The 26793-nt window shown below is 42.1% G+C and overlaps 1 protein-coding gene and 1 long non-coding RNA gene across 8 annotated transcripts in view; one reads left to right on the forward strand and one right to left on the reverse strand.

The window, feature by feature from the left end:
• Positions 1–5958: 5958 nt before the first annotated feature.
• On the reverse strand, positions 5959–9591 carry LOC118881555. 2 transcript variants are annotated; one of them, XR_005016567.1, is made up of 3 exons: positions 9478–9591; positions 7912–8151; positions 5959–6024 (listed from the first exon to the last, which is right to left on the reverse strand). It is a non-coding gene; the product is annotated as an uncharacterized LOC118881555 (long non-coding RNA). The 2 variants fall into 2 exon arrangements; XR_005016566.1 differs by lacking the exon at positions 5959–6024 and having other exon boundaries at positions 7894–8151.
• A 36-nt stretch (positions 9592–9627) lies between these two features.
• PANK2 (pantothenate kinase 2) overlaps positions 9628–26793 on the forward strand; it is a 35956-nt gene continuing 18790 nt past the window's right edge. The window contains exons 1-6 of one of the 6 annotated variants that reach the window (XM_036826626.1): positions 10034–10115; positions 19637–19743; positions 21623–21705; positions 22336–22411; positions 22498–22850; positions 26006–26259. In XM_036826626.1, coding sequence (XP_036682521.1) covers positions 19731–19743; positions 21623–21705; positions 22336–22411; positions 22498–22850; positions 26006–26259 — 779 coding nt within the window. In that variant the 5' untranslated portion in view covers positions 10034–10115; positions 19637–19730. Of the gene's footprint in view, positions 10116–12605; positions 12800–19636; positions 19744–21622; positions 21706–22335; positions 22412–22497; positions 22851–26005; positions 26260–26793 lie in introns of those variants that run through there. The other 5 variants (XM_036826627.1, XM_036826623.1, XM_036826628.1 and 2 more) reach the window with 5 other exon arrangements.

A 26793-nucleotide genomic window follows, 5' to 3' on the forward strand; every position in this document is an offset into this window, starting at 1 on the left:
AACATTTCCTTCAAAGCCCAAGAGCTACCACTGCTTCTCTTTCCCTGGGAAACACCTGCCGATTCTACTTGATGACCCACTGAAGCCAGACTAATACCACACTCTCACCTTGTTTCCCTGGTTGGATGTGCTCAGATTTAATTGACTTGGGGGAATTTCTAGTCAAAGATCAGCAAGATGCCCTTTACTCTTTCAGGCTGTGGATCATTCATAGCTTCTTGTAAGAAACTTTTTTTTTTTTTTATGGAAAGCTTTTAAGCACACACAGAAGTACAGAAACTAGAATAATTACCTCTCCCCTCCACGTGCCCATTACACACCTTCAATAATTACGGACTCATGGACAGTCTTGTTCATCCCTGCCTGATTCCCCCTTTTCTGTACAGGTTCTTTTTGTAAGTCAGAAAGTGAAGAGTTCAGAAAGTCAAGGGAAAGACTTGGGACAGGAGGATTTTGTGGCAAAGGCCCTCTTTTTCCTTCCAAGGCATTCCCCTCTTGGTTTCTTGGCCTCGGTGGGTGACATCCCTCTTGAACCAGTTCAAAGAGTGAGTAGCACTGGTTCCCTGTCTTAGGAGGAGAGAACCAGAGGAGGTTCCTTCACTGACAAGCTCCTTGGAAGTATCTGGCTACTGCTTCTGTCCCAGGGAGGTGATGATTGACGGGTGTGTCCAGTGGCAGTTTGCCCCATTGCACGAGGGGTCTCCTTTAGGCTCTGACAAAGCCCTTCCAGCAGGCAGAATTCCCATTCTTGGCCAGATTCAAACTTCACAGCATGTGTCCTGTTCTTACAGGAGTCTCCTAGAAATGGAGTCATTCAAGCCTTGAGGTCCCTTGCTTTCTACCAATGCACTATCGTGAAGCTGATGGCCAAGGAACACCTCTGCCCCCACCTTCAGGGAGAGTAGTGTTCAGGGTCCCTGGGCTAGTCTGTGCTGGAAGTGATAACTCTTTATGGATGAAAATCACATGCTCCCCTTTCTGCTCTTTTCCATGTAGCCCAGGGCCATGAAGTTCACACTTGGTGCAGGGCATGGTCACTCAGCATTCCTCATCCCTGCTGCTGCTGCTGTTAATAACAGCAATAATAAAAAGTGCTACCACTTACCCCATACCTTGTTGCATACCAGGTTCTGGGCTAGGTGCCTTACATGTATTAACTTGTTTAATCCTCACAATGACCCTATGAAAGGGGTACAAGTATGACCCAATTTACAGCTGATCTGCAAGACTGGGAGGGATGAAGGACCAGAGGGGACAATGCAAGGGAAGACTCTGGCCCGTGGGCCCCAGAGTTGGATGTTCTCCATGCCCATGACCCACAGCTGATCAGGTGTCTGGAGCCTGGGACCCCATTTAAAGTGAGATTTCACACCATCACATCTCTGCCCAGTGTGCCAAGATCTGCCACCTGCTATAATAGTGGAATGATGTGCAATATATAATTAATATAGTCTCAGGGATGTTGTGACAATATGAATATAATCATCTTGTGTGTGCCCAGGCTCAATGGCCTGAGGCTGCATGAGGTGAGGCAGCTGGAGGTCAGTTTGGTGTAGCAGATATTGTTTGTTAAAGGATTCCCCTGTGCCAGGTCTAAGGTCTAAAATGAGTAAGATACCTGCATACCCTCCAGTGGTCGGGAATGACAAAGTATGGTGGAGACATATAGGCTTTCATGTCATTTTTTTCATGTATTTATACAACAGATACTTATTTTGCTCCTACTGAGTGCAGAGTATGGGGACAGGCCTTGGAGAGACACAATAATAATGCAAAGAGCCCACCTTAAGTGCCCCCTTCTGTCACCCACTGTCTCCAATATAATTGTGAGTGGTCTAAAGGAGTGTCTAAAAGCAAGGGCAGGGGTGGGGGGGAGGAGAGAAAAGTGTTGTTTTGATCAGTCATGTACTATTAACAATTATAACAATGAAATCCAGGAAAACAGTAAAACTTAGAGCCTCTAGGGAACAAGAAAAATATTAAGTATAAATTTACAAAGACACCTATCAGAACAGCTAAAATGAAAGTGTCGGACGAGATCAAATGTTGATGGAAATATAGAGCAACTGAAACTCTCAAACTTTAGGGGTAATGTAAGTTAGTAAAACCCTGTTGGAAAATAGGCAGTATCTACTAAAGCTGAACACATGCATAACCTATGACCCAGCAATTCCACTCCTGGGTATGTACGTCACAGAAACAAGAGCTCATGTCTACCAAGATATGTGCAAGAATATTTCTAACTGCACTGTTCAAAATAGCCCCAAACTGGAATCAACCCAAAGGTCTATCCATAGTAGAATGGATAGAATGTATATATATATATATATATATATATATATATATATAAAAGTTGGGGTAAAGTCATACAGTAGGATACTAGTGCACAACAATGAATACGAATGAAAATATTGCTACACTCAATGTGGATATATCGCACAGACATGATGTTGAGAAAAAGAAGTCAGTACACACACAAAAATGCTGACTGTGTGATTCCATTCATATAAAAATACAGAAATAAGCAAAACTGATCTATGGCATTGAAAGTCGGCATGGTTACCTTTGATTTGGGTGTTGGTTTCATGAGTACGTTCAGTTTGTGTCCAGAATCGCTTTAGAGATATGGAGATAAACCAAGGTCACCCAAATGAGAACAAACATAGGCTGTTCATTCTGAGCTTGTAAGAGCAGCCACTGTCACTTGCATTTGGCCGGGAGGGTATCAAAGGCAGGCAGGGACTGGGAAAACACTCTGGTGAATAAAAGAAAGGGAAGGCTTCAGATGTGCTGTGACTGGAGGTTGTTTGCCTGGGACACTGGAGGCTGGCTAACTAGAAGAGGGGCACCTTATGTGATTGGTTGGGGAACATATTTGACTTTTTCTGGTTGGTCCTGAGATGGAAGAGAGGGAAGAGGTGGTTGGGGATTGGGAAGAAGCTGGCACACATTAACCAAGACCTGATCATTCTGGATGACTGTTGCAGAGGTTGTGGTTTGGTTTTCCAGGCTGGTTACTGCAGAGTTCTATCGTCATATATGGTCTGGCCACTGTCCTTTTGTATATTCAGTCTCTCAGAGGGAAGGAATATGGGCTCTGAGAGGGGCCTCCACTGCCGGAATGGGATGGGAGTGGGCACATACATGCTTCATCCAGCTCCCTATCCCTCCCTGGGGTCAGTGGTGCTGCCTGTAAGGATAAGGCCAATGGCTAGAGGGCTCTGCTGCAAGTCATGGCTTAGCTACTGCACCCACTAAAGTTTTTTTCTTTAAGGCCTGGCTTAAAGCCCAGCTCCTTTTGGAAGCTTTCTTTGAATAGATCCCTCTCACTTATTAGCCTTCCTAAATTCTCATGGCTTACCTCAAATTCTTCAGAGTAAGTTCTCACCTTCCTGCCTGCATTTTAAAAACTTACACTGGGGGCTTCCCTGGTGGCGTAGTGGTTAAGAATCCACCTGCCAATGCAGGGGACATGGGTTCGAGCCCTAGTCCGGGAAGATCCCACATGCCGGGGAGCAACTAAGCCCATGTGCCACAACTACTGAGCCTGCGCTCTAGAGCCCGCAAGCCACAACTACGGAAGCCCATACGCCACAGCTACTGAAGCCCGTGAGCTGAGCCTGTGCTCCACAACAAGAGAAGCCACCGCAATGAGAAGCCCACACACTGCAACAAAGAGTAGCCCCCACTCGCCGCAAATAGAGAAAGGCTGCGTGCAGCAACGAAGACTCAACAGCCAAAAATAATAAATAAAAAAAAAACACAAAAAAAACTTACACTGAATATCTTCCTTCTACTTACTCAATGCTGTTTCTATAAAAACAGCAATAAAAGAAAAATACCCCCTCAACCCCACAGCTTTTTATTGAAGTAAAATATACATGCTGAAAAGGGTACTTCAAAGACAGAAGGGACGTGGGGGTACGGGGTGGGCAGCAGCCAGAAAGGTGGAGGTGGGGAGAGAAAATGGGAACGGTGAGAAAGATGAAGAAGGGAAGGAGCCCTGGGCTCTAGTCCTGGGTCCACAGCCAGCTCCTGGAGTCCCTTTCCTTCCTGGACCCATAAACCATGAGGCTGGACCAGGTGATGTCAAATCCTTTCTCCTCCAGAGCTCAGTCCTATCAGCCCTTGAGTGTCCTTGGCACGGACTGGCTGTACCAGCTTCCTCCCCTCCTCTGTCCTCCTTCCCCATCCCCAAGTGCCACTGCCATACTGTCTGAATTGCTGATTTCCTAGCAGTCAGATGCTGTCTCCTATTTGATCAGTTTGCTTGTATTTAACATAAGATGAAAGAAAAATCCTTTCATTATCACATGCAGCTGGAAATCAGCTTCCTGCAGGAGCCCTGTCCAAAGGAATCGGGAAAGAGAGAAACTGTGGTAACTGCTGAAAGAATTGCTTTTTTCGCTACTTGCTATCAGGACGATGTCCTTAGAATTGTGAGCCCATGGATTCACGTTGCCAGTAATTCTGCTATTATTACTTCTAGAACTTAAGATCCTTTAACATTTCTTTTATTCAGCCCACAGTTCTGAGGATCTACCCTGGCCAGATATCTGCTTGAAGTGAGGCTCCTGCAGTGAATGTAAATAGAACTTTCAATCTAGGGGGCTTGTTCAGGACCCCTCCCCCTTTTTCCTCCCACCTTCACTTTCAGGAGTCTCTACTCAGAGACAAGCTCCTCAGTTCACCACATGTGGCTGGCTGTCACTTTCTGGCCTGGCTCAGTGGACTCCTTCCTTCCCACCCAGTCCAGGGGGTCAGTCTCCCCTCAGAATTTTCACCTTCCTTATAATCTAGTCTCTTTAAATCATCTTTTAATTACACAGGTAATACACAAATATGTGCTTGCTGTAAAAAGTTAAAATTCCACCAGGAGTTCCCTGGTGGTCTAGTGGTTAGGATCCAGGCTTTCACAGCCATGGCCTGGGTTCAGTCCCTGGTTAGGGAACTGAGATCCTACAAGCTGCACAGCGAGGCCAAAAAAAAAAAAAAATAATAATAATATATAAATTTTACAAAAGAAGAAATAAATAAAATACCACAACTAGAGATTATCATACTAAGTGAAGTCAGAAGGAGAAGAACAACTACCATATGATATCACTTATATGTCGAATCTAAAATAAGGCACAAACGAAACTATATATGAAACAGACTCAAGAGAATAGACTTGTGGTTGCCAAGGGGGAGGGCAGGTGGCAGAGGGGTGGACTGGGAGTTTGGGGTTAGTAGATGCAAACTATTACATATAGAATGGATAAACAACAAGGTCGTACTGTATAGCACGGGGAACTATATTCAATATCCTGGGATAAACCATAATGGAAAAGAATATAAAAAAGAATGTATGTATAACTGAGTCACTTTGCTGTACAGCAGAAATTAACACAACATTGTAAATCAAGTATATTTCAATAAAAAAGTGAAATTAAAAAAAAATTCCAAACTATACAGAGTTATATAGTCCAGAGTGTCTCAAACTTCAGTAGAGATACAAATCCTCTTGGGGATCTTGTTAAAAGCAGGTGCTGACTCATTGAGTCACTGCATTTTTTTTTTTTTTTTTTAATGTATATATGAGTTCTGAGGTGTGTGTGTGTTTGGGTGTACGGTTTTGCTTCCAGGGCACATAGAGAGGTGTAAATATCATCCCTACTAACTCAGGGGTATCTTTTTTTTTTTTTTTAAACTTTGGGTTATTTATTTATTTATTTATTTATTTATTTATGGCTGTGTTGGGTCTTCGTTTCTGTGCGAGGGCTTTCTCTAGTTGTGGCAAGTGGGGGCCACTCTTCATCGCGGTGCGCGGGCCTCTCATTATCGTGGCCTCTCTTGTTGCAGAGCACAGGCTCCAGATGCGCAGGCTCAGCAATTGTGGCTCACGGGCCTAGTTGCTCCGCGGCACGTGCGATCTTCCCAGACCAGGGCTCGAACCCGTGTCCCCTGCATGGGCAGGCAGATTCTCAACCACTGCGCCACCAGGGAAGCCCGAGTCACTGCATTTTTAAGGAGACTTTTTGACTAAAGAGAAAGAGCAACAATTGATAATGTTGTTTAATCCCTTGCAATCCTGTTTCCTTTTTAGGGGGGTTGATAGACATCATTCCTTGCCTCTCTCTATGTACTTCTGTGCCATTTGATAGCCCTGACTTAATCCCATCCTTGGCCTGGGGCTGGGGATGCTCTCTGAGGTCCATTTCATAGCAGTGGGGTGCAGGGCCTTCTCTACAGCTCCCTGTATTGGTCCACAAACTATTGTTGCCAAGCTTAATGGGTCTTCGTTGAATTGAATTTAGTTTATGCAACAATCCAAACAATTTGGTCATTGTTTCAGTTGGTTGAGGACCCTCTGGTTCTGGATTTTTCCCCACCATGTGCAGGATGAGCCACCAAATCACTAATGAAATGGAGAACAGGGCAAAGCCAGAGCCCCACACAGTTCTACTCAAGACCATTGGTCAACTGATCGCATCAGTTGACCTCATCATTAATTGATTACTCAGCATTCTACTTTCCCTGCATTCATTGAACAGTTAAGAGTATATATAACACAGCCCCTATGGAGGTGTATCCATTAACTAATGCTGCATGAGAAATTATTCCAAAACTTAATAGCTTAAAACAACACATTTAGTATCTCAGTTTCTGTGGGTTAAGATTTCAGGTGCAGGTTTGCTGCGTCCTCTGGCTCAGGGTCTCTCACAAGGCTGCAATCAAGGTGTTGGCCAGGGCTGCAGTTTGGGGAGGATTCACTTCCAAGCTCACTCACGTGGTTCTTGCAGGATTTAGTTCCTCATTTTTTAAAAAATTTATTTGGCTTTGTCAGGTTTTAGTTGCGGCACATGGCATCTTCATTGCTGCGTGTGGGATCTTTAGTGCAGCATGCGGGCTCTTCGTTGTGGCATGTGGGATCTAGTTCCCTGACCAGGGATTGAACGTGGGCCCCCTGCATTGGGAGTACAGAGTCTTAACCACTGCATAACCAGGGAAGTCCCAGTTCCTCATTGAATTGTTGCTCTGCGGGCTGCACTTCCTTGTTGGCTGTTGGCCAGAGGCTGCCTTCAGTCCCTTGCCACATGGGTTGCTCCATAGGGCGGCACACAACATGGTAGCTTCTTTCATTAGAGAAAGCAAGAAAAAATTTAAATCTCTAAAAATTGAATCAAAATGGAAAAAAAAATGGACTTAATTCTGTATTGAGGTGTTGGCTGAACTACACAGAAAGAAATTATTTCAAATGACTTTAAAGCACAATTTGATTTTTCATCCCTAGTGCAACACATCCTAAGGACAAAAAGAACTGCAGAAAAATCTTAAACAGTATTTAATAATCACATCACTGGTAATATTGATATTTTTATTCTGAAACTATTATCTATATATTTAATGATAATGCAAATAAGTAGTGAACGTTGTGAAGCCCTTAGATTTTCAGGTTAAGATAAAAGAAGCTAAGTAAAAACTCTGTAACCTTAAAAATGAATGGAAATTAGTATAAATCCATGATACATTTTTCTCTTTAAAAATTTATTTTCTGGGCTTCCCTGGTGGCGCAATTGTTAAGGATCCGCCTGCCAATGCAGGGGACATGGGTTCGAGCCCCGGTCTGGGAAGATCCCATATGCCGTGGAGCAACTAAGCCCGTGTGCCACAACCACTGAGCCTGCACTCTAGAGCCCGCGAGCCACAACTCCTGAAGCCCGCGCACCTAGAGCCTGTGCTCCGCAACAAGAGAAGCCACCGCACTGAGAAGCCCGCGCACTGCGACAAAGAGTAGACCCCGCTCGCCGCAATTAGAGAAAGCCCGCGTGCAGCAACGAAGACCCAACGCAGCCAAAAATAAATAAGTAAATAAATTTAAAAAAGAAAAAAGACACTATACACAGTAAAGAAAGAAAAGCTACACACGCTTCAAGTGTTGTTTTGATGCTGGGATTCGTCTTGGCAGTCTCAGGTGATGATGATTCTTGATTCTTCAGGATGATCTATTGCAGCTCACAGACCTGGATGGAAGTTTCCTCAGGTCAAGGAGAACTGTTTTTTTTTTTTGTTGGGGGAGGCAGAAACGTAGGCAATGCTGGGCACTGAGATTTAGAAGAGTAGCTATAGGTTTTCTTGGTTTTTGTAGGATCCCTCTGGGGTGGCTTCCTGCAGGAGACGGAATTTCCAGAGTTAGGAAATAGGGTTTCCAGAGGTAATCCTACAATGAGGGGAGCTATTTTTTTTTTTTAATTAATTAATTAATTAATATTTATTTTTGGCTGTGTTGGGTCTTCGTTCCTGCGCGCGGGCTTTCTCTAGTTGCGGTGAGGGGGGCTACTCTTCGTTGCAGTGCACGGGCTTCTCAGTGCAGTGGCTTCTCTTGTTGCGGAGCATGGGCTCTAGGTGTGTGGGCTTCACTAGTTGTGGCTCGCGGGCTCTAGAGCGCAGGCTCAGTAGTTGTGGCGCACAGGCTGAGTTACTCCGAGACATGTGGCATCTTCCCGGACCAGGCATCGAACCTGTGTGCCCTGCATTGGCAGGTGCATTCCTAACCACTGTGCCACGAGGGAAGTCCCAGGGAGCTCGTTTTGAGTGAGCATGGCAATTCTATTCAATAAGCAAGAGAGAAGCTCATATTTCTTGTTCAGCCTGCTACTAGCAGTCATTACAGGAAAAATGAAGAACATAAGGGGCATTACAGTCTCTCAGGGGAGGCACTTATGAAATAATTTGCTAGCAAGATAAACCCACAATTCCGTTCAACTTGACAGAATGAGGGAGTGCCTTGGGGGTACAGAGCCATGGATCATTCCAGGCATGGGCAACCTATGGGAGAAGAGACGCTTGGATGGACCTTTGGTCAGTATCTCAGGGCTGGAGGTGACCATGTTCTCACCCCCAAAAAGAAGGTGATAAAATGATTTAAAAACAAAAAACCAATCAGACAAAATCCCCAACAACCCAGGCCCCGAGGCGGCCACCAAATCCTATGTCCTCCACTGCACCACACAGAAAGGGGGTCCAGACTCTCCTTTCAAGAGCCAACCCTACTTCCTGGCTCCCACACCCCCCTCCTTCACTACAGGAGGGTGGCAAAGGATTTATAACCCACCTCTTTCTTCCAGTTGCCATGGAGACCAACCCCAGTCCTTTCATTAGTTCTGGTACTGGAAACATTTCTCTAACGCAGGAGGAATGAAGGGGGCTTAGCCTAAACACGCCAGTGGCAGTACTGGGGAAGGGGGTGGCTGTCAAACAGAGCGCGGAGGACTGGTGGCCTTGACGGCAGCAGTGGAATTAGGTCGAGGGACAAAGGCTAAATTCAGCCCCGGTTCAAGCCCTTCTGTTTGCCAACGACTGGCGACCAGACCCTGCGGCACACCGCTGGGCTGAAGAAGGGCGCAAACCGGGAGGCGACGGGACGCAGCAGCAGGGCGGGGCTCGGGGGCGCGAGGCGGCTCCCGGGAGAGTTCTGGGGCCCGGAGCGCCTACCTGTGTACCCCGGTGGAGGGGGCGCGGACCCCTCTACCAACGCGTCCATTGGGCGGCGCCGCCATCACTCTCTGCTAAGCAACACCGCCTTCTCCTCCGCCCAGCCCGGATCCCCACCCTCGCCGTCCTTCGCCCCGCCCCGAGCCTTTCATTGGACGGAGGCGCGGTCGATCCGCCTCGAATGAGACAGCCGATTGGATACGAGGCCTTCGGGCTGCCCCCATCTTGTTTGGATTGGCTTGCTGCGCGTTGGCGCAACGGAAGAGGCGGCCTGCCGAGGATGTTCTTCTGCTCTGGCTGGATTGCCGCGGAGGAGGCGACGAGGGCACCGGCTCTGGGGGGCTGGCTCGGTCGGCAGCGGTTCCTGCTGCGGATGGGAGCGGGCCGGCTCGGCGCGCCCATGGAGCGCCATTGCGGTGTCGCCGCCACCTCCGCCTCGTCGGTCCGGGAGCCGACGCCCGGCGGCCCCGATGGGCGGCGCCGGGAGCCACTGCGGCGCCGGGCGAACAGCGCGTCGGCCCCCGCCGTCGGGGCCTCGGCTTCGGCGGAGGGCGTAAGGCGGGACCGGCCCGGCTCTTACAGCGGCGCTACGTCGTCCTCCCGTCAGCGCGTCGAAAGCCTCAGGAAGAAGCGGCCGCGTAAGTGCCCGGCGGGGCGCCCTTGCGTTTCGCCCTGCCCCCTTCCGGCCCGGTCGCCGTTTTTCCCGCGCGGAGACAGTGCCCCCGCTCGGTGGTCCCAGGTTGGTGCTGGGCTGACACCTGGCTGGAGGCCTCGGGTCCCCCAACGTGGGGGCTGCGGGTTTGGCCCCGTCCGGCCTCGCGCTTCTGCTTCTCGGTTGTCCGAGTGTAGCGTCCGTACCCAGGACCTTTTCTCCCTCCCGGTTCTTAGTTCCTTGTGCATTATTCGGCCGAGAATCGCATTATTTTTTTCCTCGGGAAAGCTTCTTTTGACCCATTTTCACCACCTCCCCTCCCCCCCTCAAGTCGTTTGAATCCCCAGTGTCTGTCTTCCGTGGATTTCCAAAGAGCTGCAAGACGTTACATCCTTTTTACCTGGAGATTTTGGGCTCAAGGAAAATGGTTGAGTTGCTGCAAGCCTAAAACTGGATTCCGTGTTCTGTGTACTAAGCTTTGTCTGCTTTTCTTCCCATGAGAATTCGGGTCATGTCTCACCCAGATATCGCCTCTATTTTCTTTCCATCTCTTTGCTGATACTCACGATTCAGTACTGTAGCACTCTGGGCATTAAGCCTTTCTTTTTTGAGGGAAAACGACTTCTCGCCTTGGCGGCTGCATATGCTCTTCCCAGAGAATCGGTTTTTCCGTTTTATTATCAGGTTTCTTTTTCTGCATTGTGATCTAGTCTAGATATTTTCTTCTGTTTACAGGTCTTCAGTTCGGGTCCTCCTTCAAACAGCCATTGCAACTCTTGAAAGTATCCACTGTCTTGATACTCTAATATGAGTTTTACGATATAATAACATTTTACATGTGGCTATATATTTTTTTTCTTGTCGTTGCCAGATTCCTATTTCAGGACATCAACTTGTTTTAAATGTAGATTATGAGAGTGAGAAAGTGGCAGGATGAGTGTGAGGTCATTTTTAAAAAAATTATTATTATTTTTTACTTTATTTTTTTATACAGCAGATCCTTATTAGTCATCAATTTTATACACATCAGTGTATACATGTCAATCCCAATCGCCCAGTTCATCACACCACCCCCCCCCACCCCCCCGGGTGTGCGGTCTTTATTGGATAGTCTTGTACTTCAGCCCAGCAACCCAGTTGCTTTACTTTTATATGATTTGGATGATTAAATATTAAATGCACCCCTATTTTGCTGTGAAAAGTTTGAGAGTTCTTAATCCTTTTGTCTTTTCCTATGTTCTTGAAAGAGAATTGGAAAAGAGATGATCCGCTGTCAACCTATACCGTTTTTAGAGCCTGGTTCCTGTTTTGAGAAGCACCTGATTTTTAAGCGATGCAAAACATTAGTTCCTTCGTGGTTTTGTACTGCCTCATTAGAGATGGAGGTAAATTCCAGAGATTCAGCAAAAAAGAATCACAGCCATGTAGCCAGCTCTTTGTGACCACTGGCCATGAAGATTCTAAGTATTGTAATTTCGGTGTTTGCCACCAGTCAGGCACTCTTAAAAATTGTTTTCATGTACTCTTCTAAGAGCTTTAATAAATTCATTAGTCCTTACAAAAGTCACGAAAAGCCATCTCTCAGATAATGAGAACTAAAGACATAAACAGATGTTTTTTCTTTCCATTTGTTCTTTCTGTACTGTCCAGGGGTATACCTGTTAGATAGAGAAGCAGTGTATTGATTGCTAATCCCTCAAAGAATATACTTTGGTTTTAACTTTGAGAGAATTCAATAAAGATTAAATATTTGTATTTTTTATTAGGAGAGTTGGGTTGGTGCCACCTTACTTTTGTTAGAAAACCTCATTCTGATATCATTACACTACTTATCTTAAGGTAGGAGACTAGTTGTCATTGGAAACTAGAAGGAGCTGTTCAGTTTATCTTAGGAATTGTGGGCCCTGATTATAGTCAAGTTCTGCCACACATGTTCCCTAGAGCAGTGTGATTCCCAAACCTGTCCCACCTCAGACTTAACACATCATAGTCATTAGGGATGAGGCTAGGCATGTGTGTCTAAGAAGTTCTTCAAAAGTTTTAGATTAGCTGGAGTATGTCTCATAGGTCTGAGAGAATTACCAAATAAAGATTGGTTTAAAATGATGGAAACAAAGATGCTAATGATGGTAACGATGATGCTTACGTGTTCATGTTAGACACTGTGCCAAATACTTCATAAACATTTAAGTCTTGCAGTTATCCTCTGAGGTGGGTATTTGTTATCCCCAGCTTCCAGATTAGGCAACAGGCTCAGTGAAATTTTCTTTGTCCAAGGGCGTATAGTGAGTTAGTAATGGAGCTGTGTTTTGATTCTAGGTGTCTGACTTCAGACCCAGTTTCTTGACTTTCCACATCTTGGAAGGTACATGCGATGTAGTCCAGAGTAGTGGTTCTCATGTGGAATCACTCAGAAGCTTAAAAAAAAAAACCCTCTGATCTGCAGAGGGGTCTAAAAACATCTTTTAATTTTTAAAATTTTATTGAGGCATAATTACATACAGTAAAATGTACAGTTTTGGCAAATGTAACAAGAGAACATTACATGCATGTAACATGTAACAAGAGAACATACATTTTAATCTAGGGCCCCAGATGTGCAGGAGGTGTGGGAACTCTGGGATCACAGTGCTTCATGGCAGTGCTGGGGGATGAGCTGGATCTTTGAAGGTGACTCCCGAGCATGTTTTAGCACTCCAGGGAAAGCTTGGGGACATGCTGATTTTGGACTCATGCCAATCATGGAATTTCTTTAACCTCCATTAGTCTAGAAAATAAAGCTTTTGTTTGTAGCTTGATAATACTAATCTAGAAAATAGTTAGCTTTTCCTTGGTATTGGGGGAGCATCAGTGTTGCCAGAATGGAACTGGTGCTGGGAGGTTGCCTTTTATCAGGTGCAGTGTTTCATCTTCAGTTAGGGAATTAGGAAGGGCCGCCCACTGGGAGCCCAGGAAAAAAGTTAGATTTCTATTGCTTTGTAGCCTATTTTTGAGGGACAGAATAGGAGAGGATGCTTTTTAACCTATTGTTTTATCAACTTTAAACCTAAATGAAATAAAAGTAAACACGGCTCCTCTTCTTTGATGAATAACGAATATAAAGCATTAAGCATAACTTAAAAATAATATAATTATGCAGCTTGTAAAATTAAGTATGTTATTTTAGGGGCCCATGTATGAATTGTGCATTTAGATAGTATAATTGTTGAGTGTTGGCATCACTGCCCTCTGTATATCTGAGGAGACCATAAGCAAGGGGGATGTATGTTATTAAAATGTTAAATGGAAAGATAAGGACCAAGATAATAGCCTGTATGTTGTTTGAGAGTGCCTTATCAGGCAGTGATATAGCAGAATAGCTATTTTGTCTGGTTATTTAAAAGAGCAGTGAGGTTCCTTGGGCTTAAATTTATAACCTTGGGAGCACTTTTCAGGTTCATAATTTGGGGTATCTTTATCTTCAGGCACTGTTCTTTCTCAGTTAATATTCTTTCTCAATTTTTGTCAGCAAGGTGGACTAGGATATGAAAACCCTTTATAATGGCTTAAAGTTTGCTTTCTGAAAGTGAAAGCTATCTTGCAGTTTTTAGTAGCCTATTAGGTTTTGTATGTTTATATTTCTTTTTTTAAAAAATAAATTTTATTTATTTATTTATGGCTGTGTTGGGTCTTTGTTGCTGCGCATGGGCTTTCTCTAGTTGCGGCGAGCGGGGGCTACTCTTTCATTGTGGTGCGTGGGGTTCTCATTGTGGTGGCTTCTCTTGTTGCGGAGCACGGGCTCTAGGCGCGCGGGCTTCAGTAGTTGCGGCACGCGGGCTCAGTAGTTGTAGCACCTGGGCTTAGTTGCTCCGCGGCATGTGGGATCTTCCCGGACCAGGGCTCAAACCTGTGTCCCCTGCATTGGCAGGCAGATCCTTAACCATTGCGCCACCAGGGAAGCCCTGTTTATATTTCTTTATTGAGTCTGCTGGTTTTATAGTAGGTAGTATTTTATAAGTATCTGGTCCCTGAGTTAAACTATTTTGGGAATATTTATTGAGGTCCGTCTTTTAAAAGGTAAGATAAATAAATATTTATTTATTTATTTGGCTGCACTGGGTCTTTCTTAGTTGCAGCACGCGGGATCTTTGGTGTCACGTGCGAGCAGGATCTTTTTAGTTGCGGCATGCAGACTTTTTAGTTGTGGCACGCGGGATCTAGTTCCCTGACCAGGGATTGAACCCGGACCCTCTGCACTGGGAGCTCAGAGTCTTAACCACTGGACCACCAGGGAAGTCCCAAGGTCTGTCTTTTAATATGAGGCCAAAGATCGCTGCCTAGACCAGTCTAGGGATTTGGGTTTGCAGTATTTTAACCACATGTGATCTGGTAAAGATATAGTTCATAATGTTGGAAAATTGAGTACACTTTTATAAACCATATATTTCTCATTGGAAAGCATTTCAGTTGTTGAGACCTATTATTGAGACAGTGAGCTATTGATGATTTTACATAAATCTGTGATGGAAAGTTTAAATTCTTCCTAGAAATGTGTCCTAAGTCAAGTGTACATTGTCTAGGTGGAGTACCTTGGAGGAAATATATCAGGAAATATGCTGAAGGCCGAAAACAGACTAAAATATCTGTGAAAGTTAATGGAAAGACTCACTAATCAGAAGTGATAAAGTAGGCCTTTTATTAGTGAGATATGAGGCATGTGAGGGCATAGCAAAAGTTCCTTGACTTTCCATGACTTTTCCTGCCAGAAACACATAGTGGTTTGTTGTTTTTTTTTTAAATTTGTTTATTTTTGGCTGCATTGGGTCTTTGTTGCTGTGCGCAGGCTTTCTCTAGTTGCGGCGAGCGGGAGCTACTCTTCGTTGCGGTGCACGGGCTTCTCATTGCGTTGGCTTCTTTTGTTGCTGAGCACGGGCTTCAGTAGTTGTGGCACGCGCGGGGTAAGAGCACAGGCTCAGTAGTTGTGGTGCACAGGCTTAGTTGCTCCGCGGCATGTGGGATCTTCCCGGACCAGGGCTCGAACCCGTGTCCCCTTTATTGGCGGGTGGATTCTTAACCACTGCGCCACCAGGGAAGTGCCACACGTAGTGTTTTGAATAAGAATTGGAAGGCTTATTCTAGTAGTCATCATGTCATAGTATATGGGGCAGTCTCTCAGTTATTGATAGAAATCTAAACCCCCTTTGATAGGCTGAATGTTTAGAAATAACAGAATTGTATGGCCTGAGAGATTATCAGAGAGCATGCATCTAATGGACCTCCCATGTCTTTCATTGTCTCTCAGTTCTTGAATATGTAAATGGTTTGATTAGTAGTATAATGAAAAATCCAGAAGTTACTAAAGGATATAATAAGGCTATTTACTCTTTCAGCCTTAGGCTCCTTATTTTTCCTTATATATTGTTGGTTCTCTTTATTTATTTAAGGTATGTGAATTTTATTAAACTACTTTTACTTAAAAAAAAATTTAACCCAAGAATATGTATTTTGTGCTGTTAGGTTTGTATAGATACTGGTTAAAAGATACTTTTAAAAGGATTTAGGAAATCTGAGTTTGAGTCCCACTTCTGCCTTTTCTTGACTGTGACCTTGGGCTCTTTTGCACTTAAGTTTCTTTTTCTTTCATTCTTATTTTTAAAAAAATATTTATTTATTTATTTGGCTGTGCCAGGTCTTAGTTGCGGCATGCGGGATCTTTTTTTTTTTTTTAGTTGTGGCTTGTGGGATCTTTAGTTGTGGCATGCGAACTCTTATTTGCAGCATGTGAACTCTTAGTTGCAGCATGTGGGATCTAATTCCCTGACCAGGGATCGAACCTGGGCCCCCGGCATTGGGAGTGCAGAGCCTTAGTCCCTGGACCACCAGGGAAGTCCTTGCACTTCAGTTTCTTAATCTGTAAGTGGGGTGATTACTGTGCATGGTTATTGTAAACATTAAATAAACTCGTGCAGTAAAGTGCTTGGCTGTTAATAGATGCTCATTTAAAACATAATAGCCATAAACTAATGTTTCAACTTTTTAATCTGTGGAAAGGGGAGTAAGGCTTAATTTGTTTTAAGCATTACAGTCTTCCATTGGTCTTAGATATGTCCAAAACTTCAGATTCCAATGCTGTTGATGAGATATATTTGTTGGTAGAGTGCTGTGTCTCTTCTTTGCTCTCCATGAGGTTGGCATCATCTTAAAGTTGATGGTTAAAAGAATGGCGCTGTTAGTAGGAAAAGAGGAATTGAATCTCCTTACTTCAGTCATATCCAGCACTGTTGATTTCATTAGTGAAGAAACTTTTTATTCTTCCAGTCAGGGCCAGACTTCATGACTCATGCCAGGTTGAGTTAGTCCCTCATCACTGGAAATGGAGTTTCTGTTGGTGTTAAAAAAAAAAAAAAAAAAAAAAAAATCAGGACTCTCTTTCTGACTGAGGTGGAATGGCTGGAGAGTCAGCCACAGTGTTCTCTTTAGAATTGCGTTGACATTGTTAGTTAGATTAATTTGGGGGAGAATTGACACTTTAATAGTATTTAGTTTTCCTTCCTGGAACATGATATATCTTCCCACTATTATGTTTTTCAGTACACCATTTTAATAGCAATCATAGATATTTAGTATTAGATTTATTTATAAATATTTTGTGGTTTTTGTTATGCATGACACTTTTTTCACGTCATTTTCTTGCTGGATTTTGCTTATAACATAGGAAAAGCTATTGGTATTTGTATTTGTATTCTTTTTTGGTGTGTCCAGTTATTAAAAATTTTTTTTATTTTGTTGGCTTAATTGATTCTCTTAATTTTTATTTTTTGGAATGTATTGAGATAATCATGGTTTTTCTCCTTCAATGTACTAATGTAAGCAAGCCTCCTTAATTGGAATTTTAATGTGAAAACCATCCTTGCATTCCAAAGAATCCCTGTTGGCCATGGTATATTACTTTTATTGCACAACTGGATTCTGTTGTTTAATAATTTAATATTTTTGCGTTTGTTTTGTGAGACACTTCTTTTCTAGTTTTGATATGAAGTTACAATGACTTGGGAATCTTTCTAGATTGTTTTGTGCCCTAGAAGCTCTTAATGGTTTGCCTGGAAACCATTACGGCCTGGTGCTTTTTTGTTGTTGTTTGGGTGGTAGATCTTTGACCTCTTTTTAAAAATTTTCAGTGCTTTTGATCTGTGTTTTTTACCTCATTTTGAACCACTTTTTTATTCTTTTCTAGCTAATCCTCTGTTTAGTGTACATTTTAAATTCACTGTTACAAAGTTGTAAATTGGCTTATTTGTAGTTTCTGGTTGCGGTAGGTTCATCTTCTGTGATTTTTTTTTTTTTGGGAAAAGTTATATCTTCTTTCTTTTTCTTAGATACACTTACCAGAAGTTTGTCTGTTTTAATGACTTTTTCAAAGCTTGATTTTACTGATCAGCTTGTTGTGGCTTTGTTCATGATGATGTTTTTTAAATTTCATTTACATCTTGCTTTCATCTTTAATAACTTCCTTCTGCTTATTTTGGGTCTGCTTTATTTTTCTAGCATTTCAAATTGTACGTGACATTCCCTTTTATTCAAACTTCCTTCTTTTTGAATACATTTGATAAACATTTAAGGCTAGAAGTTACCCTTTGAGTCCCACCTTGGGTAGACATCCTATTCCTTTTGCTATGTAGTGTTCTCATTGTCATTCATTCAAAAATAAATTGTGTTTTGATTTCTTCTTCAGTCTCGGAGTTAATAGAAATGAGTTTGAAGATTTCCAGGTGGATAGATTTATTTCCTTGTGTCTGTTGGATTAATTTCTTATTTTGAGGTATTGTGGAAAGTGAATGTGGTATGGTTTTGTTCTTTGGAATTTGAGGTTCTGCTGATTTGTAGATTTGTCAATTTCTCCTTGTTTTTAATATTTTTTGAAGCATATGTCAGGATCATATCAATTATAGTTTTATATGCACATGACAATTTCTTTTTGTCCTCTTATAATGCTTTTTGTTTGTTTGAATTCTTTTCAGTCTGCTAGTATTGTATTTGCTTTCTGTTAACATTTGCTTAATAGAGTGGAGTAACGTTGTCCAGGCATTTGTTTTGCTTACCCAAATTCAACTATATAAATGTGGCAAAGCATGGTGACGGTGACCCTACTCACGGATTTAGTCAGTGAATATATATTGGATTGGCCAAAAAGTTCGTTCGGGTTTTTGTAAGATGTTACAGAAACCTGAATGAACTTTTTGGCCAACCCAGTAGTTGCGAGTGAGCTCAGGGATGGTAGATCACTGTTTGGAGGGGCACCTCTTATAATGTGAGCCCTTGATAAATGCAGTATTGGTCTTGAAACATAAGCTTTGACTTTTACTGTATCATGTTTCCTAAATGTAAGTCAACCGTTCTGTCAGTCTCCAGTGAGGTGCTTAAGATTTTGATTTATTCATTTTTGACTGAATGCCATTTTCATCTTAAAGAATCCAACTCCTCTTTATGATGGGACTCTATTGTGGGTGTTTTAGCATTTATTTACCTTCAGTCTACTTGTATTATCTTATTTTAGATGTATCTTTTTATATAAGCATATAGCTGAATTTTCTCTTCAATCTGGAAGAGAAATTTGACCTGTCTGTGATTACTGATATGTTTGCATTCATTCCTGTCATTTTTTGTTTTGTATTTACTATACTTTTTTTCCTCTATGTTTTTGAACTGATTTTTTCCCCCTAGTTGTTTGAAGGTCATATGTTCATTTTCTCTTTTTTTGGAGTTGCCTGTAAATTTTTTTTTTTAATTTATTTATTTAAATTTATTTTTGGCTGTGCTGGGTCTTCGTAGCTGCACGGGCTTTCTCTAGTGGCAGCGAGTGGGGGCTACTCTTCATATGGTGCGCGGCCTTCTCGTTGTGGTGGTTTCTCTTGTTGCACAGCGTGTGCTCTAGGCACGTGGGCTTCAGTAGTTTTGGCACACGGGCTCAGTAGTTGTGGCTCGCGGGCTCTAGAGCGCAGGCTCAGTAGTTGTGGCGCACGGGCTTAGTTGCTCCGTAGCATGTGGGATCTTCCTGGACCAGGGCTCGAACCCGTGTCCCCTGCATTGGCAGGTGGATTCTTTTTTTTCTTTTTTTTAATAAATTTATTTATTTATTTTTGGCTGTGTTGGGTCTTCGTTGCTGTGCACGGGCCTTCTCCAGTTGCGGTGAGCGGGGGCTACTCTTCGTTGCGGTGCACAGGCTTCTCATTGTGGTGGCCTCTCTCGTGGAGCACGGGCTCTAGGCGCGCAGGCTTCAGTAGTTGCGGCACACGGGCTCTAAAGCGCAGGCTCAGTAGTTGTGGCACACGGGCTTAGTTGCTCCGTGGCATGTGGGGTCCTCCCGGGCCAGGGATGGAACCCGTGTCCCCTGCATTGGCAGGCAGGTTCTCAACCAGTGCGCCACCAGGGAAGCCCCGGCAGGTGGATTCTTAACTACTGTGCCACCAGGGAACCCCAGCCTGTAAATTTTTAACGCATTTAAACCATCACTTCTTTATTCTTGTTTAGAAATAATCAGAATCTATGTCTTCCGTTCCCCAACGAGACAGAGCTGCTGCTTGCTTTGACTTCCCTCTCCTTTCTCTTCCCTCTTCGACTTCCTATGTTGAAATCATGTAAGTATTTTAGTTGCAGATTGCTTATTTTCCTAAAAGTCAGCATGTATTGCTTCCTGTGCTTATCATTGTATATATAGCTCATATCTTCTTGGGTGCTTTAAAAAATTATATTGGAGTGCATCTACTAATTATTTCAGAGAAGGTCTTTGAATAGTAAATGTTGAGCTCTTTCATGTGTAGAAATGTCTTTCTCTTGCACTCCCATTTGAAAGCTGATTGGGCTGGATATGAGTTTCAAATTGTTTTCCTTATAACTTGGCCAGTGCGCTCTTGTCTTCTAGCATCTGTGTTACTGACGAAAAGTCTAAGTTTACTTTTATGTGATTTATGTATCTTCGTAGGAATTCACTTTTTTCCTTTGGGAGTTTTTAGGGATTTCCTGAAATTTCAATAGGATGTGACTATACATTTCCCCTTTCTACACTTATTAATTTTATTTCAAGCCAATGATTTCTGTCTTCCCCTATCTCCCCCAGAGAATTTCTAGAACTCATATAACACAGATGTTGGACTTTCTGGTTCTGTGTTCTATATATCTACCTTTCTTTCATACTCAAGAGGCATTTTGGGAGAGTTTCTTAGTTTTGTTTTCCATTTGTTTTTTCTGTGCCCATTTTGTTATTAAATGTATCTGTGGCGCTTTATTTTGGAAATAAATATTTCTCGTTTTTTTCTATTATAAAAGTGTCTTTTTTGGATATAATTTACATACAATAAAATATATCCATATAAAGTGTATGGTTCCATATATTTTGACAGATAAATACACCCATGAAGCTCCCCTCTTGCCCCCAACAATTAAGATTTGGGTTATTACAGAAAGTTTTCTCCTGCCCCTGTATAGTCCTTCCCTCTCTCACTCCCCCAGCCAGTGATCTGCTTTCTATCAGATGCAGAAATGATTAGCTTGCATTTTCTAGAGTTTCATATAATGGACTCATATAGTATGTAGCCTTTTGTGCCAAGCTTTTTTCACTCAGCCTGTTTTTGAGAGTCACCTATGTTAAGTATATTGGTGTGTCCCCCCGCCCTGCGCCCCGCCCCCTGCCCTGCTCTTTTTGGTTTTGGAAGCTTCTCCCCCAACCCCCAACTAGGAAATTAACATTGATACAGTTCACAGACCTTATTTAGATTTAACCAGTTTTACATAAACTCTTTTGTATATGTGTATTTAGTTCTATATAATTTTGTCACATGTGTAGATTCTTAACAGCCACAACCGCAGCTGGCAATCATTTCTTAATTTCTAATTTTTCTTTACGGTGGCTTATTCATTTTTAAAATTTATTTTTTTATTGAAGTATAGTTGGTTTACAATAGTTTATTCATTTTTCATGGATGAAATCTCATTTTACCTTGGAGGATATTTATGATTCTTTTAAAGCCTCCTCTTTGTTCCTGCAACTCTTTCTTCAGATGTTAGCTTCTTGGTTTTGTGTTGTTGATTTTTCCCTTTTGGTGATTCTGGTTTGTAAAGTGATCATCTCTGGTTTAAGGATTGCTATTCTCCTGTCAGTGAGTGCAGTGTCTGTTTACCAGTCTGTCAGGATGGATTGTAGGGGAGAGATGGGAAATACGGCCAGATGTGGGGGCTTCCCACTTATTCTGGGTAACAGCAGCTACGTGGATGCGTACTGATGCTTGGGCTCAAGTGCCTGTGCCCAGTGAAGACTTTGCCTCTTTGGAGGAGGGGGAGGGGAGTGGCTGGCCTGTCCAGTTGTGCCAAGGGTATTTCCCCACCATATCACTATGACTGCACCAGAGCCTGCTTCTGTTTCCCCATGGCAGCTACCCCATCGACAGCTTGGATGGAGCACCCATCTGCTCCCCGCACCTTCATAGCTGCTCCCAATTTTTATAGCATTTCTCTTTTCAGGGTTCTGGACAGTTATTGCCTCTGTCAACTTCATTCTGCTGATGGTATCACTTCTGGTTTCTCAGAATTATTTTAGAAAATCAGTAAGTTTATATCTTTAGTCATTTCTAGGATTTAAGGTGGGAGGAGAAGGCATGTATAGCTAATGCAGTTTATCTTGATCCAGTCTCCTTAAGCCATTTCTTGGGATGGATTTTTTTTTATTTTTTGAAGCTCCTCCGCGTGGTATGTGGGATCCTAGTTCCCCGACCAGGGATCAAATCTGCGTCCCCTGCATTGGAAGCGCAGGAGTCTTAACCACTGGACCGCCAGGGAAATCCTGGGATGGATTTTTTGGGATGGATTTTTGGGGAACGGGTATTAACTTTGAAACACCTGTTCCACTGATGGCCATTGAAACCTGATGGATTGATTGATATCAGGGTTTGAGAGAAATTGACCACTGGAGCTTATATGTTACATAGGGTTGGGAATTTCCTCTAGCCCTAGTTTGAGTACTAAACCAAAGCTCTGAAAAGTCTCAACATTTCTTTAAGGCAAGGGCAAGGATGAAGATTTTCATTCTCAATCTTTTTTTTCAGAGTTGAGGTTAATGAGTAGTCATTTTGCTGTTTTTTAATATTTCTCAGTGCAGTTTGGGCTTGTCTAAGAGGGTTGTGTTGGCTTAACATTGTGATATTTTTCTTTTTGACCTTTGTAATTTTTTTTTTAAGATTTGTTTCCAGATTAGACAATCACATTTCTTCTCCCAAAAACCTTTTTGTGTATATAGTTCTTGGAAACCTCAAGGTATGAAATAAATTGTTAATCTAATAAGTGTAAATTTAGTTTTCAGAAAAAAAGCTGTTCTGACTTTTTTTTCCTTCCCCATTTAGTTTTTCCTTGGTTTGGCTTGGATATTGGTGGGACCCTGGTCAAGCTGGTTTATTTTGAACCCAAAGACATCACTGCTGAAGAAGAAGAGGAAGAAGTGGAAAGTCTTAAAAGCATTCGAAAGTACCTGACCTCCAATGTGGCTTATGGGTCCACGGGTATTCGGGACGTGCACCTGGAGCTGAAGGATCTGACTCTGTGTGGACGCAAAGGCAATCTGCACTTTATACGCTTTCCCACTCATGACATGCCTGCTTTTATTCAAATGGGCAGAGATAAAAACTTCTCGAGTCTCCACACTGTCTTTTGTGCCACTGGAGGTGGAGCGTACAAATTTGAGCAGGATTTTCTCACAGTATGCATTTTTTAGCTTATATACAATTTATGGTAATCTGATTGTTAAAAATAATACCAATAGCAAGTGGTGGAATCATTTCCATCTCTAATGGAACTTGAATTTTCTTGAGTCAAGTTAAGATTAAATATCAATTAGTGATAGGAGTTGCCATCTAGAGACTGTTGTATAGTTTACTTTTTGCCCAATTCAGATGAGTTGATGAGAATCAGAAGCACTAACAGCATAGCATTTTGTTGTTCTTTTACTGTGAAAAAATAGTAAAGCTGTAATAAGCACAGGAAGGAACTACCAGTGAGGAACAATATCATTGTCTTAAACAATGTGATTGAAAAATAATTTAAAAAATTAATGTCATTTCATGTTATAAAATTGTTTCCAATCTTATCTACCACATAATTTTTCTTATTCCCCTCATTTGTTTCTTGGCAATTTTAGTATTTAGAAATATGAGGGACTCTGGTCCAAAGCAGTGTTTTCCAGGCCTCAGGGTTAGTCAGAGATGGTTGACAGCAGAGTCTGCTCTCCCCAAATGCCTTTTAATGTGTCCTGAGCTGCACACTTGTTAACAGGAGTCTGGATAGTAGGGGGAGTGCCAGTGGGCCCTTGATTTTGTTTTCATTCAGTGAACACTGTGTGTAAGGCCTTGAGGCTAGGTCATTTGAGGGTGGATATGGGGGTAGATGGGAGAATTGATAAGCGAATTGGCCAAGGCTCTGACCTTCAGAGTGCAGTGTAGATTTAAAATATCTTCAGTGACCATGTTTTTAATGCCACCAATAAGAATGTTACTACAGAGATTCTGCCTTTGCCTATGTTGTTTTTCATTTTCTCCCCCCGAACCTTGCGTGTCATTGTATGGTTTGTGACTTTGTTTTCTTTCTTTGTCCTCTATCTCCTTTCTCCCATAACTGACCATAACCATAATATAGAATTGACATGAATTTTAAAACTGGTTTTGCATTGTTTGCTTGAATTTTCCTTGGTTGTTGGTTTTCAGTGGTTTCTTTTCTACCTGTGAGTAAACGGGAAGGTAGCAGGAGGAGAGGAGGTCCCCCTCCTTTGCGGTCACAGTGGACTCTGGATTATAACTGATAGGTAGAGGAGAAAACCTCTCGATTTCTGGGACCCTGTAGAGATGCTTTTGGAACATGTTTGAATACCATTTGGGCTGTTACCAGAGGTTGTGTGCTGTGTGCTAATCCAAGGAGAGGTGCAGAGTAGATTTTAGACTTTAGGGATTGGCTTTTAGGCTGTTGGGGTTTCTCATCTGTATGCACCAGCGCTGTCCTTGAAAACTGGGGGAAAATGAAATGCCTAACAAATCCCATTTGTGCATCGGGAGTAACTATTATCTAATAAACCACAGTGAAGTATTTTTAAAAATATGGAGTTTACCCTGTTTCTTTTTTAATGTGAATCAGATTTCCTCACATTGTATTGAGTTTGCTTGTGGGTGCAACACATACATTATGAGTAACTTGAGTTAGTGAAGTAACTTACGTATTTGGTCATCTGACTCTGTCAATTAGGCTGGGATTCATTAGGAATAATAGCACAGCAGGGCAGTTCAGGTTAACATGAATTATGGGAAAGATAAAAGGAGGTATTGGTTTGACATACAATGGCAGAAAACTACATTTATTCCAGTAGGCTACCAGTGTAAAACGATTTTGCTTTGAAATGAAAATGCTGACACTTGAGATTCAAGTGTCAGGAAATCAGAATTGAATTCATCGTGGCAGGGAGGGCATGAGCAGATAAAATAAGGACAGTGATGAACATTTTCAAGGGCTTGGGTTTCGTCAGAGGAGTAATTTAATATTCGTAATTAGGGATTACTTAAGGATTAAGATGAAGTTACCTATTAACTTCCATATCCTTTGGATCAAAGTAAATTGAGTATAATGTAATCAAATGAGAGTTGAATTAAAGGGGGAGGACTTGCAGGGCTAAACTTGGTTTTAAACAGAAATAGGTGCTTTAGGCCGTTGAGGCATCTTTGTATTTGTCACATATATTGAGTAGGTAGATAATGCTGGTAGCATTCAAATGGGGTAGAAGTTCATAGAGTAAAAAGTGAAAGTTGCTTTATATCATCTCTGCAAAGTTACCACAGTTAAAAGTTTATGTATCTTTTTAGGTTTTCTGTGTATGACTGTGTATGACACATACACGTGCATATAAATATGGTTTTAAAATAAGGCAAATTGGATCATATTGTATAAAATATTTCTCAGCTTGTTTTTTTTTTTTTGACTAAAAACATGTCTTGGAGTTCTTCCCACTTCAATTCTTAATTGAATAAAGATCCTCTTCATTCTTGGGACTTCCCTGGCGGTCCAGTGGTGAAGACTGCACTTCCACCGTAGGGGGCCCGGGTTCAATCCCTGGTCGGGGAAGTAACATCCTGCATGCTTTGCAGCGCGGCCAAAAAAAAAATGTATATATATTGATATATATGTATGTTTGTATAAAGATCCTCTTCATTCTTAATTGCTATACAGTGTTTCATAATATGAATAATAATTTAATCATCCCTTTATTAATTATTTAAATGAAATTAAGTTGATAACAATGTTTTAAATTTTGATTCTGCTAAACTCCCCCCACCCCTTGAGGCTGTAATCAGTTTAAATAGTGAAGTATTTTACTTTCTAATTGGATACTTTCAGTCCTTTGGCTGCAGATTATTAATAATAAAGTGTGGCCTACTTTGATACTGCTCTGTAGCCTTGAAGATGGTCTTTGGAAGGTAGATGTTGGATTCCTTGTGGCTCCTGCCATGTGTTTCCAGGTCCTTGCATCATTTAGACTTCTTAGAGTCTGCTTTTTGATGGGTCTGTGCCCTCAGCTGTGCTCCTGCCTCATGGTTCCCGTAAGCAGACATCTTGTTTTCTGCTTGGGTTTTGGCACATTTCTCCAGCTGCTGCGGTGGTTTGAGTGTGTTGGGTCTGTGGGCGCAGAATTCTGTCTTGTCATTCCATCCCTATATTTGTTGTCTGCAGATCTGTTTTGTAAAGCAGGCATAAATAGTACACATCCATGAGCACTTTTATGGTTTGTCTTATGTAGAGGGGAATGCCTTATTAAACGGAGTTTTTATTTCTGCTTGGCTTGTTAAAAAATCTGAATACATTTTTATTTCATTACAGATAGGTGATCTTCAGCTTTGCAAACTTGATGAACTAGATTGCTTAATAAAAGGAATTTTATACATTGACTCAGTTGGATTCAATGGACGGTCACAGTGCTATTACTTTGAAAACCCTGCTGATTCTGAAAAATGTCAGAAGTTACCATTTGATTTGAGAAATCCATACCCTCTGCTCCTGGTGAACATTGGCTCTGGGGTTAGCATCTTAGCAGTATATTCCAAAGATAATTATAAGCGGGTCACAGGTACCAGGTAGGTCTTTTATATAAAGGTCATTATTTATTCTTGATATCATAATGGGTTAAAACTGAGTTTTCAGGTACTGCATGTAAGAACATCTTCAAGAACCTGTTAAAATTATGTGAAAGATATGTTTCTCTGGGATTATGCAAGCAAATATTGTTTCTCTTTGGAAATTCTGATTTCATGGTCTACTTTTCTTTAATCTCTATTGCTGAAGATTTCATTACCATAGTTTCATAAAATATCTCATCAGCAGACTCATTGAGCCCAAGGTCCCTGCCCTCAGATAGTGTTATGGTGTGCATATACCATAAAATAACCAAAGCTACTAGGTAGCATTTATAAGGAGAAGGCAAGGCAAGATCCCAGCTTTGAACTAGTTTAGATTTTACATGTATCCACACATACACATGGCCAGGGGATGTCGTGAGATCTAGAAGTTGAGGTACTGAGCAATAGAAAAATGTTTGGGGGAGGGTAGTCTGAAAAGGGAGGATTAGGTGGCAGATGAGAATGAATACCTTTTGGTTTAAGGATCAGCGA

This window comes from Balaenoptera musculus, chromosome 15, assembly GCF_009873245.2.
Source record: "Balaenoptera musculus isolate JJ_BM4_2016_0621 chromosome 15, mBalMus1.pri.v3, whole genome shotgun sequence".
Classification (NCBI taxonomy): Eukaryota; Metazoa; Chordata; class Mammalia; order Artiodactyla; family Balaenopteridae; genus Balaenoptera; species Balaenoptera musculus.